The sequence below is a fragment of the Cervus elaphus genome, chromosome 22, assembly GCF_910594005.1.
Source record: "Cervus elaphus chromosome 22, mCerEla1.1, whole genome shotgun sequence".
Lineage (NCBI taxonomy): Eukaryota > Metazoa > Chordata > Mammalia > Artiodactyla > Cervidae > Cervus > Cervus elaphus.
Window position 1 is genome coordinate 19,941,824 of NC_057836.1, and position 18,406 is coordinate 19,960,229.

General features: G+C 39.1%; 1 protein-coding gene across 2 annotated transcripts; it reads right to left on the minus strand.

Annotated features, from left to right (window-relative positions):
- Positions 1-2,932: 2,932 nt before the first annotated feature.
- CLEC12B (C-type lectin domain family 12 member B) lies at positions 2,933-8,144 on the minus strand. 2 transcript variants are annotated; one of them, XM_043881803.1, is made up of 6 exons: positions 8,026-8,144; positions 6,108-6,206; positions 5,436-5,654; positions 4,777-4,931; positions 4,258-4,373; positions 2,933-3,238 (listed from the first exon to the last, which is right to left on the minus strand). In XM_043881803.1, exons 1-6 carry the CDS (start codon positions 8,114-8,116, stop codon positions 3,088-3,090), a joined length of 831 nt encoding a protein of 276 aa, XP_043737738.1. In that variant the 5' UTR covers positions 8,117-8,144; the 3' UTR covers positions 2,933-3,087. The 2 variants fall into 2 exon arrangements, with proteins under 2 accessions (XP_043737738.1, XP_043737739.1); XM_043881804.1 differs by lacking the exon at positions 8,026-8,144 and having other exon boundaries at positions 5,436-5,646; positions 6,108-6,208.
- Between the last annotated feature and the right edge of the window lie 10,262 nt (positions 8,145-18,406).

The following is an 18,406-nucleotide window of genomic DNA, read 5'->3' on the forward strand; positions in this document are numbered from 1 at the left end:
GGTGGATTCTTTATCATGAGCCACCCATTCCACATGCCGCAGAGCACTTAAGCCCACGTACCACAACTACTGAACCTGCATGCTCTGGAGCCATGCGCCACAACTAGAGAGAATCCCACATGCCATAACTAGAGAGTCCGTGCACTGCCAGCAAAGATCCCACGTGATACAATGAAGATCCCATGTGAGGGGACTGAGAGCCCATACAAATAGATAAATAATTTTTTTTTTTTAAAAAAAGGAAAGCCCCACCTCTACATCCTGATACACAGGTACAGGATAGCCTAAAAGGGCTGAGGAACACCTAGTTTCTCTAGTAACAAAAAATATACTAAGGGATCTAGAATAAAACCATACCAGGGAGTATGCATATTGATGGCTATGGTCAGTATACCAAAAGTCCCAGAAACAGCTTTGCAGGTCAGGAGATTAGCAGACGTTGGATCCTTGCCAAAAGGTCCATGAGACATTTGGTCTATGCCAAGTTTCTTGACATTTTCCTCCTATCCAAAATGTCTGTGACCATATATGTGCTGTGCAGTGCCTAGCCATGTCCAACTCTTTGTGACCCCACGTGTAGCCCACCAGGCTCCTCTGTCCTTGGGGATTCTCCAGACAAGAACACTGGAGTGGGTTTCCATGCCCTCCTCCAGGGGATCTTCCTAACCCAGGGATCAAACCCAGGTCTCCTGCATTGTGGGTGCATCCTTCACAAGGGAAGCCCAAGAATACTGGAGTGGGTAGACTATCCCTTCTCCAGAGGAACTTGACCCAGGAATGGAACCAAGGTCTTTTACATTGCAAATGGATTCTTTACCAGCTGAGCTACCCAAGAAACCCATGAACATATTTGGTTCATGCCAAATGGTTTTAGACAAGACTAAATATGACAAAGTATCAAAGACCTTTCAGTATCAAAGACCTTTCAGTATGACCAAGCATCAAAGACCTTGCAATATGGATCTTATGGATGTTTTGGATGGGACCAAATGCCTGGTAAGGGGGAATTCTGCCAGCTGATCTGTTCCAATTGTGCATTCTGGAAATGGAAAATAACCACAGAATGGGTTTGGGGACACACTGGGCCCACAGTGAGATGGACCTAAACTAAAACTCCACTGATCGCCTAACCTCCCTAAGCTCTTACTCTGTCTGGTGGGTCACAATGATATTATTGGTCTCCTGGAACTAGCGTAGGTTCAGAGCCAGAGACTAGTATTTTATGAAAGGTCTGATTATTTCCTTTTCTCAAATGCATGATTATGCTAATAAAAGGGGAATTTGTGCTTATGTCCTCACCATTTTAGGATCTGTCAGAAGCCCTGGTTCCCTGAGTACAAACTCTTTTCTCAGGCAACACGGTGAAAATCTCTTTCCAAACAGCAATTTCTGCATGGGATACTTCCTTCCCTGAATTGTTGTTATTTAGTTGCTGAGTTGTGTCTGACTCTTTTGCAATCCCATGGACTGTAGCCCATCAGGCTCCTCTGTCTATGGATTTTCCCAAGCAAAAATACTGGAGTGGATTGCCATTGCCATCTCCAGGGGATCTTCCAGGCCCAGGAATCAAACCCACATCTCCTGTGTTGACAGACAGGTTTTTTACTGCTAGTGCCACCCAGGAAGCCCTAGGGTTATTGTGAGAAACAAATAAATCAATAAATGTAAAGTTTTAAGGGGACTCTCCACATAAATCTGATGTGAAGACAGATTTGGACATTATGTAATTATTTAATGAGGAAAGAGTTATCAAAAAAAATACAAAATTGGGCTCTCCCCAAGCAGTGTGTGTGTGTGTGTGTGTGTGTGTGTGTGTGTGTGTGTGTAATACCTCCCAGGAATTCTAACCAGGGCAGGAGGAAGAGGGATAGTAGAAACAGAGAGACTGGTTGAGATTCTTGAGATACACTGTGTCTCATATGCCAAGCTACCATAAAAAGCAATGAGGGATAAACTATTCTGACACAAGAAGCTAATATATCCTCAAGACGACCTTGGGGTTTACTCCTACGCTGTAGAGGCTGCCAGGGATAACATGATGATAGCAGAGCAGCTGGGAGAGGACGATGAGCAATAAATCTGATCAAATTTCAGAGTCACTCCAAGGTCAGAAACAAAAACAGTCATTTTTAGTGAATATGAGAGAGAGTCCATGCAATAAGAATTAAAAGACACAAGATTTCAATGAAAAGAACTGTAACCTCTTTTTGCAAACAAACTAGCCAACAAATATATCAAAATTATTAATAGCAGATATCTCTCTGGAGAGGAACAATAGAAGAAATCAGCTTTCCCATGAGAATAAAGAAAAGCCCAGTGTATAGGTGTCAGGTGCAGAGTTTTTTACCTTTGATGAATAATTTTATCTTTCTGGGAATGACAGTGGCAGTAGGCTACTTTTAAAAAGAAACGATAAAGTTGCTTTTTAAATCTGTGTATATGAGACTTCCATTTCAGTCTTACATGAGAATTAGTAAACCTGTTTACTTGAACTATGAGGCAAGAATACTGGAGTGGATTGCCATTTCCTTCTCCAGGGAATCTTTCTGACCCAGGGATCAAACCTGTGTCTCCTGCATTGGCAGCTGGATTCTTTACCTCTGAGCCACCTCGGGGGCCCATATACCCCTTCTCCAGGATCCCCCAGATTTCTACGTGATCCAGCAACTGTCACAACAGGCTTCCTGGACTTTGTTCCACTGCTGTGGTCTGTCTCAGTTCTGGCTATTAAATATTTACACATCGCCCCTGTTCACTCGGGGGTATTTAACAACAAAGCAAGAAAAGTCTGTTATTTGAGAGAAAGGAAATTCAGTGAAATGAGTCTGAGATTTAAGATGGTCATAGAACAGCTATTCTTATAGGTTTCCAGTAACCTTGAGACGAAATACCAAGAACATCAGATCAGAAGGCATCAGACAATGATGTGGAGTGTGTTCTGTGTAGCAAGTTTATTTGCCTGTTGCCTGATGGTCTAAATATAGAGACAGTGACTATTTAATCTGGTTTTTTCCCCTTTAATAGTAAAGTTTTTTCCTTCCTTATATCACCTTAACCATAAGTCCCTTATATCTTGGAGGAAGAATATTAATCTAAGTCTTCAATCTTCACTAATGCAGCTGTCTTCTCACAAATCCAAGAAATTTCAGCACTGCAGCGGGATATATAAATATTCCCATTTTGAAAATAGGCACATCCCTTGGATTCATTGATCTGAGCATATTCATTAGCACTAAACCTGAAAAAGAATCAACTTTAAATTAATTACAAATATAACATTTGAAACGGTCACAATTCAATGTTTTCCACTTCCCTGACAATGAAACACCATGCGTGTGAATGTTGAAAGACTTCTGCGGCCAGCAACCATCAAAATCCCTAAAGCTTGCATATTTGAGGTTTTTTTTAATTTCCAATTACTCATGATCTCAGATAGAATTATTTAAGAAGGAAGCTTAAATCGGGAGTTGAGAATTTCTATTCTCTCCATAACATGATAGAAACTACCCAGTGCAGATTATATATTAAAAGAACTAGGATTCCTTTACTCTGGAACTTTCTGAAGAAAAACAAAAATAAAATCACATTCTGTATAAGAATATGTTACATTTTACTATGCACAAATATCATTTTGTATATATTTACATATATGTGAGGCATGAAAAGAGAATAAAACAGAGGTTAGAGGAAATGAATGACAGCATAGATGTAGTTCTGATATTGGTTCCTAGTTCTTCTGCTAAAGAATTGATGATAACTCTTAAGTAATGTCATCCGAAAATGATGATCATGTCTAAATCTTCCACATGCCCTGGACTGCTTTTATTCAAATGATCTGCACTACACTGTAATTTTCTTTTCTCACTTCAAGGCTTAGCTCACTAAATCTTACTTGCAATGTATACACTTTTGTTTACTCTCTCTATGACAATTTTTTAATCTATAAAATGGGAATATAACAGGGCTTTTATCATAGGAATAATAATAGTTTGAACATCATAAGTATTACTTGTGTTTGTTAAATAGAGAAGTAAGCTTAAACTAATAGATGGAATTCAGTGTCCTGCCGTGAATTTATCTCACAAATGAAATAAGTTCCTCCTCATTTCCATCTCTACTAATGAAGATCTCTTTTCTTTGGAGGTTGTACTTTTTTGTATCTAGATGTATAATTCTTATAATTCACATTTATTGTCTTAATATTCCATTTTTTAAATATCTTTCACTTGGTTCTTTCCCCAATAATTAGAGACTTACAAGGATGGAGAGGGTCTAGAGCTATCCTCCCAAAGCCAACTCCTGCCAGATGGATCCCAAGATAGTCCCAACCAGAAAAAAGGAAACTTGGGTAGTCGTTGTGACCTCAGAAAATCCTGAAAGAGAAACGGGAAAAAGTTCTGTGAGGGCCACATTCCTGTTTGCTGGAGTAAGAGAGATGGGACCATTCATCGAAATTCATGTGAAAAGTGAAAGTGAAAGTCGCTCAGTCTTGTCCCTCTTTGAGACACTCAGTTGTGTCCAACTCTTTTGTGACCTGGAGTTCCCCAGGCCGGAATACTGGAGTGGGTTGCCATTCCCTTCTCCAGGGAATCTTCCCAACCCAGGAATCAACTGGGGGTCTCCTGCATTGCAGGCATAGTCTTTACCAGCTGAGCTACCAGGGAAGCCCAACTCTTACTCAAAATGCACTGAATTCCTACCATGTGACTCAGAAATTCTATTTACTTTCAAATACATGAATAATTTCTCTAACCAGGGAAAGAGATTCAACCTGACCTTTTCCTCCAGGCTGTCCAACTTCACCAGCGTGGAGTTCTTGTCCCTGCAGTTTTTTCTACTGTTAGGCCAGGTTTTTTCCTCATTTATTGCAAAGTAATAGCAGCTGGTTTGGTACCATTTCCAGGTCTTAGGACAAGGATTGCATTTGTGGTCTGAAAAAGAAATTACACCCGGTAGCACAAACTCAACAACTCTGGAGAGACCAGGACCTGGAAAATAAATCATTCAAATTGACAATGGGGCTTCAAAACCCCCACCCTAAAAACAAACCGCTTTAGGAGCCCCCGGAAGTAAGTCACCCAAGATTATGTGTTGGGACAATGGTGACTGAAATACTCTTTTCAGGGCTCAGTCTTCTGGCCTCAGAAATATCAGCTGTATTTCTTAACTCCTTATAACAACAGGATCACCTAAAAATAGTTCATAAAATGAGGAGCTGAAATATCCAGATTGATCTCATCCCAAGATGTTTCCCAAATTCACCTCCGTGTTTAAAAAGAAAAAAGAAAAACCTTATTTTCCCTGGTCTTCTGTAAATTTATGGCAGCATCATTAGAAGTCATTGGTAACACCCTCTCATATTCTGATGTGGTACACATCATCAGTCTAAACCAGAGCAACAGATTTGATCTGACTGGTCAGCAAGTCCTGATTACCTGAAGTGTGAATGATTAGCTCTTGGCAGAGTTTGATGGCCATTTGTCCCTGCCTCTTCAATAGACTGGAGATTTGTGATTTGAGAAATTCCTCCTCCACAGGAAAGTTCCTGTACTCGCTCAGTTGCTGGGATAAGTTGTCCTGCTGTTGGTGGATGATTTTCTGGAGTTGAGTCAGTTTGTCTGAATCTGAGTTAATTTCACTGGACATCTGCAAAGCTCCAAGACAGAAGACAAACTCATATATAGCCTTCCATTCTTTATGACAGCTGTAGATAATTCTCTTAACACAGAAATAGTGCTTAGATTTGATATTTATTGGTAGTCTCTAATAATCCAGGTATCATGGAAAAAACACACCCGATGCCTTTTTATTTCAACTCTTAGGAAAAAAAAAATAGAAAAATAAAAATCGTCTTCATAGTCTAGTTTGTCAAGAGAAAACCATATATTCGGTTTTCATACACAACCAAAATCCTTGTAACAATGAAATACATCTTTTTCAGGTTTATCTTGGAGACATAGAGAATGAGAGACAGCTGAGGTGGCAGAAAGCATTAGAGGGTTTATGATGCTGGCACCCATCATATTAATATAATCTAACCTAAATTTATATAGTTTACAGATATATTTCCTAATCCCCTGCCCTGAGTTTGATGCAAGCACACTTACACATAATTCCCAGGGTCACCAGCCCAATCAACAGCATCAGACAAAGAGTTAGCAGACCCAGGGCAGCTTGACGCCATATGGAGGATGCAGCTGGATACTCTGAAAAAAGCCAACACAAAGATTAGCAAACAGAACTGCCTTGTGGTTTTTACACATTGAGTTGTTTACTTCTCCTACTTAACAACCATCCAGATATCAAAATGTCTCTCTTGCTTCTTCAAATCCTCTATCTCCAAAATATCTAAAATGGCACAAAACAAGGGCCCCACCACAGTTCTTCTCCAGTTTTTCTTTTCTCCACCATCCTCCGTTGCTTTAAGAGCCTCCTAATTTTCAGGTTTTTGTTTTACATCACCACACATCTTTCTTCTTCAAGATGACTGAATTCATGAATGAGATATTGTGGAAAATTCTCTGGATGATCTCAACAATGGAAGAAACCCTTAGAACCACAAACCTCCACAAGGCAGGTGTTTCGTGAATTCTGCTTATATCTACTATGTATACTATTTTTCACCTAGTAGATAGTGAATTGATACTGAATGGGAGAATGAATGAATATACAAGATAACACACCAACAGCAGAACAGACCACAAAGCCAGAGGATAACTCTTCAAAATGTAATATCTTACTTATATATATGTATGTGTATATATGTACATGTATGCATATATATTTTTTATACTTATATACACAAGTATATACATAAAACTTTATACATTTATAGTTTTTATACTTACCTCACCTTCCTATTCCTTAATTCTGGATCTAGGGGCATCTAGCTTAGTGTCTCAGATAGATTAATGCAATCTCCAGGTGCTCTGACATATGCAGCATATTCACCACTCCCTTTTTCTCAAGTATTAAATTATTTTTAACAACAAAACAGAAATGTATAACCACCTTTATTAGACACATGCAAAGTCTATCCTATCATCTTTTTGTATCTCATCCCCAAAACCACACATACACATATATACACATACATGCTTAAAATAAAAACAAATCTAAAAAGCAGGAGGACATTATAGACGACTCGGACAACAAGCTGTCCTAAACTATCAGCAGATTCCTGAAGGTAAAGGATGTAGTCTGATTCATTAAATTGGATTCCTGATCACAGAAACAGCTATTTCTTTCAATTTGGTACAAGAGAATGAGCGAAGGATAAGAACTGAGTCTCAACTCTACCATGTAACAATTGCATGAATATGGTTAAGTCATTTAATGTTTTCCAGCTCAGTTTTCTCATTAATATTTCAGAGAAAGTACTACTATTGTTCCATTTCTTTCATAATTTTATTTTGATGAAGGCATGATATCATGTATATAAAATACTATACACATATCAATATTGATTCAGCATGACAAATTATACTGGGAATTTCAACTTCCCTTTGAAAAATTTGTAAGTACTTATAAGACAGAAGCTAGCTCTTGTCTATTTTTACCTCACTCATCCTCCAGTTTATCTTTTCAGATAAAGTTCAGATAATCCTACAAAAAAAAAAAAAAAAATCCCCACCGACTTCTCTAGTTTAGAAGTTTCCAAACAGGCCTCTAAAACGATATTCCCCTTGGCATCTCTCACAAGGTATAAATATCAAGGACTACATTTATAAAAGAAATCTCAGTCCTCAAACTCAATCTCTGGCATCCTCAGCTGAAATAATTCACTATAACACAGAGCTTGGTGACACACAGCAATATCTCCCAATTTTAAAAAGTCCTGGAAGCCACATATTTCCTCCTCAATGTAGAGCACACCACTCTACCAAAAGCTTCTCCAACTTTGTCTCCATTTTGGAAATTCCACAGCAGACCTCTCAAAAAGCATCAATGTCAAAGCCAGCACCTCAGGGTATCTAACACCTGTCCATCCCCCAAGATCACGTCTTGCCATCTCTGAACCCTTACCTCTTTTCCTTAGGTTATTTCTATCCTGATTATTTCCTGCTGCAACAGAATCCTGAAACGTGAGTGTCGCGTAGGTCACGTCTTCAGACATTGTAGAAGAAAGCTCAACTTTATGCGTAATTAATGTTTCAGTATCATCAGACCCGGGAACACAATGTTCTTTGCAAGGCTGGGAGTTCTTATGTTCACACCCAACTGACCCAAGACCCATCCCACCATCCCCTCATCAGGACAAATGAAGATCTGTTTTTCTGCAGAAAAAGTGAGAGAAAGCAACTGTTGCCTTTAGCAATCAAAATACTATAGATCTCAACTGCCTGCTCCTTCAGCATTGTTTCTTGCTGAAGCAAAGAAGGGATACTTGGAAGTGGAGCAGGGATGATGGCTTTGTGGGGAAGTTCCCATGATTCTCAGCATGGAGGCTGGGGACTGAGTGTTCCCAGCTCAGGCTGCCCTGAGTGTCTTAATAATGACACAGGTTGTCCTCTTTGCCTGTGTCTAAGGTCAGCTAATCCTGTGAACCTGGTTTACTTGCTCTTTAAAAAAAATATTTTGGAAGTGCTTTGTGCATGTGAAATCTTAGTACCCTGACCAGGAATTGAATCCATGTCCCCCTGCAGTAGAACTCCAGAGTCTTGACCACTAAACCACCAGGGAAGTCCTGGATCTTGCTTTACACTCACTCATATGGGGTATCAAGGGGACACATATAAGACAGCAAGAGCTCTGTAGTTACACATACCGAGACAGGAAGAGCTGTACAGTTGAAAACCACCCACATATGACTGCTGATTAAAAAAGAAATGTTGGTGAGAGACAGACCGACAGCTGGTGTTAGCAATGGGCTCAGAGAAGAAATAACAGCTATTGAAATGGGACATTATGGGAGTTTCCTTCCTACGTGACTATGTTCTTAACGGAATAATGCTCCTTTAGGTAACAGCTAACACTTAGAACAAGATTTTAAAAATGATTGCTTGATGTTTAGGAGAGTGAAAAAAGCAGGCAGGTTAGGGACAGAATGAGGCTGGCACGTGGGAAAGTGCTTTTGTTTCTGTTTTTAATGTGTTTGCTCGTTTGGCTTTTAGCCCAACGGCAGCCCACAGTCATTGTTGAAGGACAGGTGAAATTCCTATAGAAAACATGTGGTCTTCTAGGTATGAAAAATCAGAAGATAGAGTTTGGGGAAACCACAGGGGTGGATAGTGCTGGATATTCATAAGGAGCACTGATAATGGGAAAATGGTCAGTGTGTTTTTATGCCTCTCTTTCAGCTACAATTTACTTACATTCCATTAAAAAAAAAAAAAAAAAAACTTGCTGAAATAACCAAGCTCTGTCTTTTCTTAGGCCTAAAAATGCTCTGAAAAGGTGTTTCCAACAAAACTGAAATAAACCCATTGCACAAAAATTGAAGTTAACCCACAGCTGGAACTATAGGTTTCAGCAATACCCCAATGAGTAATAAAGAGCTGACAATTTATATAGAAAGCGTTCTGGCTGTTTCTTTGGGTGAATATGAGAAAAAATAGCATACCACATGTGTGGTTTGTTATTTAGTCGCAGCAAGCATTGGACTTAACAGTTCTTAGAGGACTGCATCTACTTCCAATCCCATCATACTTTTTAAAACATTCTTATTTATACAAGAAAGTAAATTGTTGTTAAGAACCTGTGGTAGGCAGGAAAAAAGCCCCCAAAAGATGTCTGTGTCCTAGTCCCCAGAACCTTTGAATACGGTAGTATACATGGCAAAAGGGACATTTCAACTGTGATTAAGATAATGAATTTTTGAGAGAGGAAATTATCCTGTATTATCTGGGTGGTCCTAATTTTAACTTTTTATTTTGTATTGGTGACTAGCTGATTGGGCTTCCCTGGTGGCTCAGATGGTAAAGAATCTCCTGCAATGCAAGAGACCCAGGTTCAATTCCTGGGTTAGGAAGATGCCCTGGAGAAGGGAATGGCAACCCACTCCCGTCCAGCCTGGAAAATTCTGACCCCACCCCTACCCCCCACCCCCCACTCCCCAGTGGCTCAGCCATAAAGAATCTGTCTGCAGTGCAGGAGCCTCAGGAGACATGGGTTCAATTCATGGATCTGTAAGATCCCTTGGAGGAGGGTATGGCAATCCACTCCAGTGTTCTTACCTGGAGAATCCCATGGACAGAGGAGTCTGGTGGGCCACAGTCCATAGGGTCACAAAGAGTTGGATATCACTGAAGCAACTTAGCATGCATGCATAGCCAATTAACAATACTGTGATAGTTTCAAGTAGACATTGAAAGGACTCGGCCATATATATATATACACTGTCCATCCTCCCCTAAACTCTCCTGCCATCCAGGCTGCCATATAGCATTGAGCAGAGTTCCATGTGCTACACAGTAGGTCCTTGTAGGTTATCCATTTTAAATATAGCCATGTATACAGGCAACTATAAGTTCATTCTCTGTGAATCTCTTTCTGTTTAAAAGTAAGTTTACTTGTATCATTTCTTTTCAGATTCTGCATATAAGGATGCCACATGATATTTCTGCTTTTCTGTCTGACTTACTTCACTCAGTATGACACTGTCTAGGTCCAACCACGTTACTGAAAATAGCATTATTTCATTCTTTTTAATGGCTGAGAAAAAGGATTATGTTGTGAAAGTGCTGTACTCAATATGTCAGCAAATTTGGAAAACTCAGCAGTGGCCACAGGACTGGAAAAAGTCAGTTTTCATTCCAGTCCCAAAGAAAGGCAATGTCAAAGAATGCTCAAACCACCGCACGATTGCACTCATCTCACACGCTAGTCAAGTAATGCTCAAAATTCTCCAAGCCAGGCTTTAGCAATATGTGAACCATGAACTTCCAGGTAAGGAACCAGAGATCAAATTGCCAACATTCTCTGGATCATTGAAAAAGCAAGAGAGTTCCAGAAAAACATCTATTTCTGCTTTATTGACTGTGCCAAAGCCTTTGACTGTGTGGATCACAATAAACTGTGGAAAATTCTGAAAGAGATGGCAATACCAGACCACCTGACCTGTCTCTTGAGAAACCTGTATGCAGGTCAGGAAGCAACAGTTAGAACTGGACATAGAACAACAGACTGGTTCCAAATAGGAAAAGGAATACCTCAAGGCTGTATATTGTCACCCTGCTTATTTAACTTATATGCAGAGTACATCATGAGAAACGCTGGGCTGGAAGAAGCACAAGCTGGAATCAAGATTTCCAGGAGAAATATCAATAACCTCAGATATGCAGATGACACCACCCTTATGGCAGAAAGTGAAGAGGAACTAAAGAGCCTCTTGATGAAAGTGAAAGAGGAGAGTGAAAAAGTTGGCTTAAAGCTCAACATTTAGAAAACTAAGATCATAGCATCCAGTCCCATCACTTCAAGGCAAATAGATGGGGAAACAGTGGAAACAGTGTCAGACTTTATTTTTGGGGGCTCCAAAATCACTGCAGATGGTGATTGCAGCCACGAAATGAAAAGACGCTTACTCCTTGGAAGGAAAGTTATGACCAACCTAGAAAGCATATTAAAAAGCAGAGACATTACTTTGTCAATAAAGGTCCATCTAGTCAAGGCTATGGTTTTTCCAGTAGTCATGTATGGGTGTGAGAGTTGGACTGTAAAGAAAACCAAGCACCGAAGAATTGATGCTTTTGAACTGTGGTGTTAGAGAAGACTCTTGAGAGTCCCTTGGACTGCAAGCAGATCCAACCAACCCATCTTAAAAGAGATCAGTACTGGGTGTTCATTGGAAGGACTGATGCTGAAGCTGAAACTCCAATACTTTGGCCACCTGATGCGAAGAGCTGACTCATTTGAAAAGACCCTGATTCTGGGATAGATTGAGGGCAGAAGGAGAAGGGGACGACCGAGGATGAGATGGTTGGATGGCATCGCCGGCTCAATGGACATGGGTTTGGGTAAACTCCAGGAATTGGTGATGAACAGGGAGGCCTGGCATGCTGCAGTTCAAGGGGTCACAAAGAATCAGACATGACTGAGTGACTGAATTGAACTGAATATTCCATTATATAAATGTACCACATCTTCTTTAACCATTCCTCTGTTGACAGACATTTAGGTTGGTTCTATGTCTTGACTACTGTAAACAGTGCTGCAATGAACATTGGGGTGCATGGATCCTTTCAGATCATGTTTTTTTCTGGATACATGCTCAGGAGTAGGATTGCAGAGTCATATGTTAGGTCTGTTTTTTAGTTTTTTAAGGAACCTCCATACTGTTCTCCATAATGGCTGCCCCAGTTTACATTCTGAGTGGTCCCAATTTAATCCTAGGAAAGTGGGGAACCATTCCTAGATGTGATCAGAGAGACATGAGACCCAAAGAAGGGTCAGAGAGATATAATGTTTCAGGGTGAAGACAGAGAAAAGGGGCCAGGAGCCAAGGAATACAAAGAAGCTAAAGGATGAAAAGTCGAGGAAATGGATTCTCCCCACAGAGCATTCAGAAGGAGTGCAGTTCAGCCTTGACTTTACCGAGATCTGGGTTGGCCTTCTAACCTGCAGAGCTGTGAGACAATAAACTTGTATTGTTTAAGCTGTTGTTTCTGTGTAAGTTGGTAAAGCAGCAAATACAAAACTCCACAAATATTTGGAGACTATACATAAGGAAGGAAACAAAGAAATCATTTCTAAAGGCTTCCTTTGGGGTAAGGAGGAGATTAGGTAACTGTACTCAGGAAGAGAATGTGGGTTAGGTTTTTGTTTTCAGATGACTGGAGGAGTGATTTGAAAGCTCACAAGGTTCACCTCTGTGTGAAGATTAGCTTAGTCACAGGCCTCCAGAATGAACTGCAACCACTTTAGGGGTATGAATTAATACCAACAGGCTGCAGAAATGCAACCAATTATTCTTCAGTAACACTTTGGCATGATCTCTAAATACATAAATGTACATATATTTTTTGCTTTTTTTTTTTTTTCAAACTTATGGAGTGCTCAATCCAAAGCAAGTTAACAAACTAAAAAGCATGGAGCAGCTCTAAATCCCACTGCCAAGAAAGTGGAAATGAAAAATAAATCTGCATTCATGTTGTATTCTAGGTAAATTAGGTGAAGGCACAGACCATTAATATGAGCAAAAGTTAAATCAAACAAGTGATTACAAAAATGAGAACTTGAGCATTCCCTGATGGTCCAGTGGTTAAAACTTGAAACTTTCATTGCCATGGACCTGGGTTCCATGATTGGTTGGGGAACTGAAATCCTGGGAAATAAAATTCTGCAAGCTGCTTTGCCATAAATAAATAGATAATAATACATAAATATTAGCTGACCAGTTTAAAAAAAAGAGAGAACTCAAGGTTGTTTTTCTTTGTTTTGGACTTTCACTAAATTTTGCAAAGATGGAGTTCTTGTTTTCATTTCCCTAATTCTTTCATATGCCTTAAAGTTCCCTTAAAAAGTATTTAATTTTTTACTGTCTTACATGAAACAATGCTTTAGTAAAAGTGATGAAGAATCTCACCTGGTTCTCAATTATTCTATAATGAAGATTGATCCTACGTACTTTCTACTATTATGATCCTTAAATGCTATCTCATCTATTATTCACTGATTTTAGAAATTACTGTCTATACTTTTCTCCCTTAAAAATTTCCAGCATCTCTGCCTTCCCTGGTGGCTCAGTGGTAAAGAGTACGCCTGCCAGTGAAGGAGACATGGGTTAGATCCCTAGTTTAAGAAGATCCCACATGTCCTAAACCCGTCGGCCACAACTATTGAGTCTGTGCTCTAGAGCCCAGAGCCAAAACCATTGAGCCCATGAGCTGCAGCTACTGAAGCCCTCTTGCCCTAGAGCCTGTGTTCCACAAGAAAAGAAGCCGCTGCATTGAGAAGCCTGTGCGCTGCAACTAGAGAGTTGCCCCCACTCACCACTACCAGAGAAAAGCCCATGCATCAACGAAGAACCAGCACAGCCAAAAATAAGTAAATAAAATAAATACGATTTTTAAAAAAAATTTCCTGCCTCTCGATAGCACTTTGTGCCAGATTATATTAGCAAATAACACTGCTTGTTGCAATCATCTACAATTTCTAGGACATTTCTCCTCATTTCTTTGCCATTTTTCGACTGTCTTAAATCTGGTTCACCTCTATTCTTATCATGATTATCAGTAATTTCAGCGCTCTTGTAGATTTGAAATTCCAATACCCTGTGTGTTCAGATCCTGGATTTACCTCCAATAACCTTGACCACACCCACAAATTAGCCACTCATTATGGTGATCATATACTAAAACTATGCTTTCCTTTACTGTAGTTACTAGCCACATATGACAGTTTAAACTTCTATGAATTAAAATTAAAAATTCATTTCCTCAGTCATTCTAGTCATAATTCAAATAGAATTTTCAGACTGAACACATAAAAAAAAATGAAGCCCTTTTCCAGCTGTTTCACTGTACTTCTCCATTTCAGTAAATGAAAACTTCACACTTAACAGTTTCTCAGCCAAAAACTTTTTTTAAAATCACCTTTGACTTCCCCTGCTGCTTTCAGATGAATTAAACCCATGAGAAAATACTGTTCATTGCAGAAAATAAGGGAACACAGGCACTAAACATAGATTTATTGTTCACTTGGGATACATTAAAAGAAATAATGAGTTCACATGACAGAAAAATTGTGTTCTTGTTTCATTCTTCCATGATCATTCCATTCCCATATATTATTCTTATTTCAGAGTACGATTTTAAAGAGGGACCTATATTGGATAGTGCCCAGAGAAAGAGAAGAATAGGAGTGAATTCAAAATTATTTACAAAAAAGAATGGATAAAAGTGAAAATTAAACCGGAGGTATCAGACCTAAAGAAAAGATAAAAGCAAAAGCAACAGTAACAAAAACTGACCACTAGGTGGAGCCAAAGGATGAATATAGGAAATTTTTTTTTTAATGTATATTTATCCAATCAAGGTAATAAAATATTTTGTTTAAACTAAAGGGCTATGAAGACAGACTGATTGAGTCAAATCCAGAGCATTTGGTCAACATTTACAAAAGTCCAGTGACTTTTGGCAAGTCCCTTAATCTCTGTGCTTTATTTTCCTTATTAGTAAAACTGACATAAAATCTACCACAAGGGTAGTTAATAAAAGCAAATAGGAGTAATAACAAATGGTATCACTATTATACAAGAATTAACCTTAAATTATTCTGGATGGTCTCAAAAGTGGAAGCTTTTGAACAACAAGGAAAACCAGTGACAAACAAAAAGACAGGCTACTAAGTGGGAGAAAATACTTGAGGAAATATTGGTGATGGATAAGGGGTTAATATCCAAAGTATATAAAGAGCTCATACAACTCAATATTTAAAAAGAGACAATCTGGTTAAAAAATGGACAGAATAGACCTGAATAGACATTTTTCCAAAGAAGATATACTGAAGGCCAACAAGCACATGAAAAATGCTCAACATCTCTAGTCATCAAGGGAAATACAAATCAAAACCACAATGAGATATCACCTCACACCTGTCAGAATGGCTATCAACAAAGAGACCACAAATAGGAAATTTTGGTGAGGATGTGGAGAGAAGTGAATCCTCCTGCGCTGTGGTGGGAATGTAAATTGGTGAAGCCACTACAAAAAACAGTACAGAGGCTTCTCAGAAAACTAAAAAATAGAACTACCATATGATCCAACAATTCTACTCGGGTATATATTGAAGAAAACAAAAACACTAATTTGAAAAGACACAGAACTCCAATGTTTATAGCAGTACTATTTACAATAACCAAGATATTGAAGCAACCTAAGAGTCAATCAACAGATGAATAGATAAAGACGGGGTGCAAACATGTGCTAAGTCACTTCGGTCGTGTCCAGCTCTTTGCAACCCCTTGGTCAGTAGCCCCACCAGGCTTCTCTGTCCATGTGATTCTCCAGGCAAGAATACTGGAGTGGATTGCTGTTTCCTTCACCAGAGGATCTTCCCAACCCAGGGATTAAACCTGTGCTTCTCAAGGCTCCAGCACTGCAGGTAGATTCTTTACCACTAAGCCACTAGGGAAGCCCAAAGATGTGGTGTATATATATATATATATATATATATATATACATACACACACACACATGTATATATATATATATATATATATATATATACATTCCAATTTATGTACATATGTGGTGTATATATATATACACACACACACAATGAAATACTACAGCCATAAAAGAGAACAAAATTCTGTCATTTTCAACACTGTGGATGGCCTTGGAAAGTATTATGCTAAGTGAAATAAATCAGACAGAGAGAACATATCAAAAGATATCACTTGTATGTGCAGGCTAAAAGTTAAAGTGAATATATATAACGAAATAGAAGCACATCTGCAGATATAGAGAACAAACTAACGGTTACCAGTAGGGAGGGACAGGGAGGAGAGGCACATTAGAGGTTGGGACTAAGAGATACAAACTACTATGCATAAGATAGATGAATCACAAGGGTATATTGTACAGCATAGGAAAATGTAGACATCAGTTTGTAATAACTTTATTATAAGTATATATAATCTATAAAAACAATGAATCTCCCTTTTGCACACCTTAAAAAATAATATTGTAAATCAACTGAACTTCAGTTTAAAAAATGGAAAAAAGTTGTGCAATTCTCTAGCCCCCTTCTAGTCAAGTTTAAACAAATCAGTTCAAATGAGCACAACCAGGGTTTGCCAGAAGCCTCACCAGTAAGGCTCTATTATAAGACTTTTTTCATAGCCCTTCAGTTCTGTTCAGTTCAGTCGCTCAGTTGTGTCCAACTCTTTGTGACCCCATGAATCGCAGCACGCCAGGCCTCCCTGTCCATCACCAACTCCCGGAGTTTACTCAAACTCATGTCCATTGAGTCAGTGATGCCATCCAGCCATCTCATCCTCTGTCGTCTCCTTCTCTTCCTGCCTTCAATCTTTCCCAGCATCAGGGTCTTTTCAAATGAGTCAGCTCTCCGCATCAGGCAGCCAAAGTATTGGAGTTTCAGCTTCAACATCAGTCCTTCCAGTGAACACCCAGGACTGATCTCCTTTAGGATGGACTGGATTGATCTCCTTACAGTCCAAGGGGCTCTCAAGAGTCTTCTCCAACACCACAGTTCAAAAGCATCAATTCTTTGGTGCTCAGCTTTCTTCACAGTCCAACTCTCACATCCATACATGACCACTGGAAAAACCATAGCCTTGACTTACGATATCTGAAATAGTCTAGCTCCTTCCTTTCTTTGCTTCTTTGCTATCTGCATTCACCACCCTCCACTAGAACAGAACCTCAATAAGAGCACAACTCTCGTATGTTTCTTTCATCACTTGATCCCCCAGAAAATAGAACAGTGCTTAAGACACACACACAGTGATCAGTGGATACACATTCAACTGACTGGTTAACTGTCCACAAAATATAAGTTTTGCAGTGATTTTAATAGGATGCCTTGTGTCCCAATATACTATGACATGAATTCTCAGTTCAAATGTGCTTGATCAGTTCACGTCCCTCAATCACAGAACACAGCACACTCCTTCAAACTTCACTAGCTTTGTTTCACATGTGTGTCCCCCTCAGATAAACATTCCCCTTTCTTTCGCTTTTCTTATGTAATCTGTGCCTTTTCTTCAAATCTTATCTATTCCATTTGATAAGATGTGGAGGAGGGCATGAAACCCACCCCAGTGTTCTTGCCTGGTGAATCCACAGACAGAGGAGCCTGATGGGTTACAGTCCATGGGGTCACAAAGAGTTGGACATGACTGAAGTGACTTAGCATGCACATTCCATTTGATTGTTATCTAACTTTTTTACTTACAGGGATTTTGCACACATGTGCATGATGAACGTCTCAGCCAGCGTTGTGAAGGTGGTCTAATACATTTCCCCCCTTTCATTTTCTCTCTTGTGTATAACCAAAAGCTCTGTTACAGCTGTCGTCTGGTAATTATGCATTACTTAACTTATTCACTTTAAATAATGCTTACTCCACTTTTCTGACTCCCTCTTCTCCTTCTGGATTCTCCTTCTTTCTTTTTTACACATCCTCTATCTATCATTACCAAAATAGACCAGAAGCAGTATTGTAACAAATTCAATAAAGACTTTTAAAAAAGAGGTAATTTATATAACAATCAATCTCTAAAATATTAAACAAAGGTTTTTATTCCAAATGCAAATTCATCAGGCGATTTGGAATAAAAACTTCTTCAGCTGTACTTTCCTAAGCCAAGAGAAGAAGGAGCATTATTCAAGAAGAAAAGAATTTGAAAAAGATATGAAAAAGTTATGGAACATATATACACTACTATGTATAACATAGGTAAACAAGAGCCTACTGAAAAAATATGCAAATAGAAATA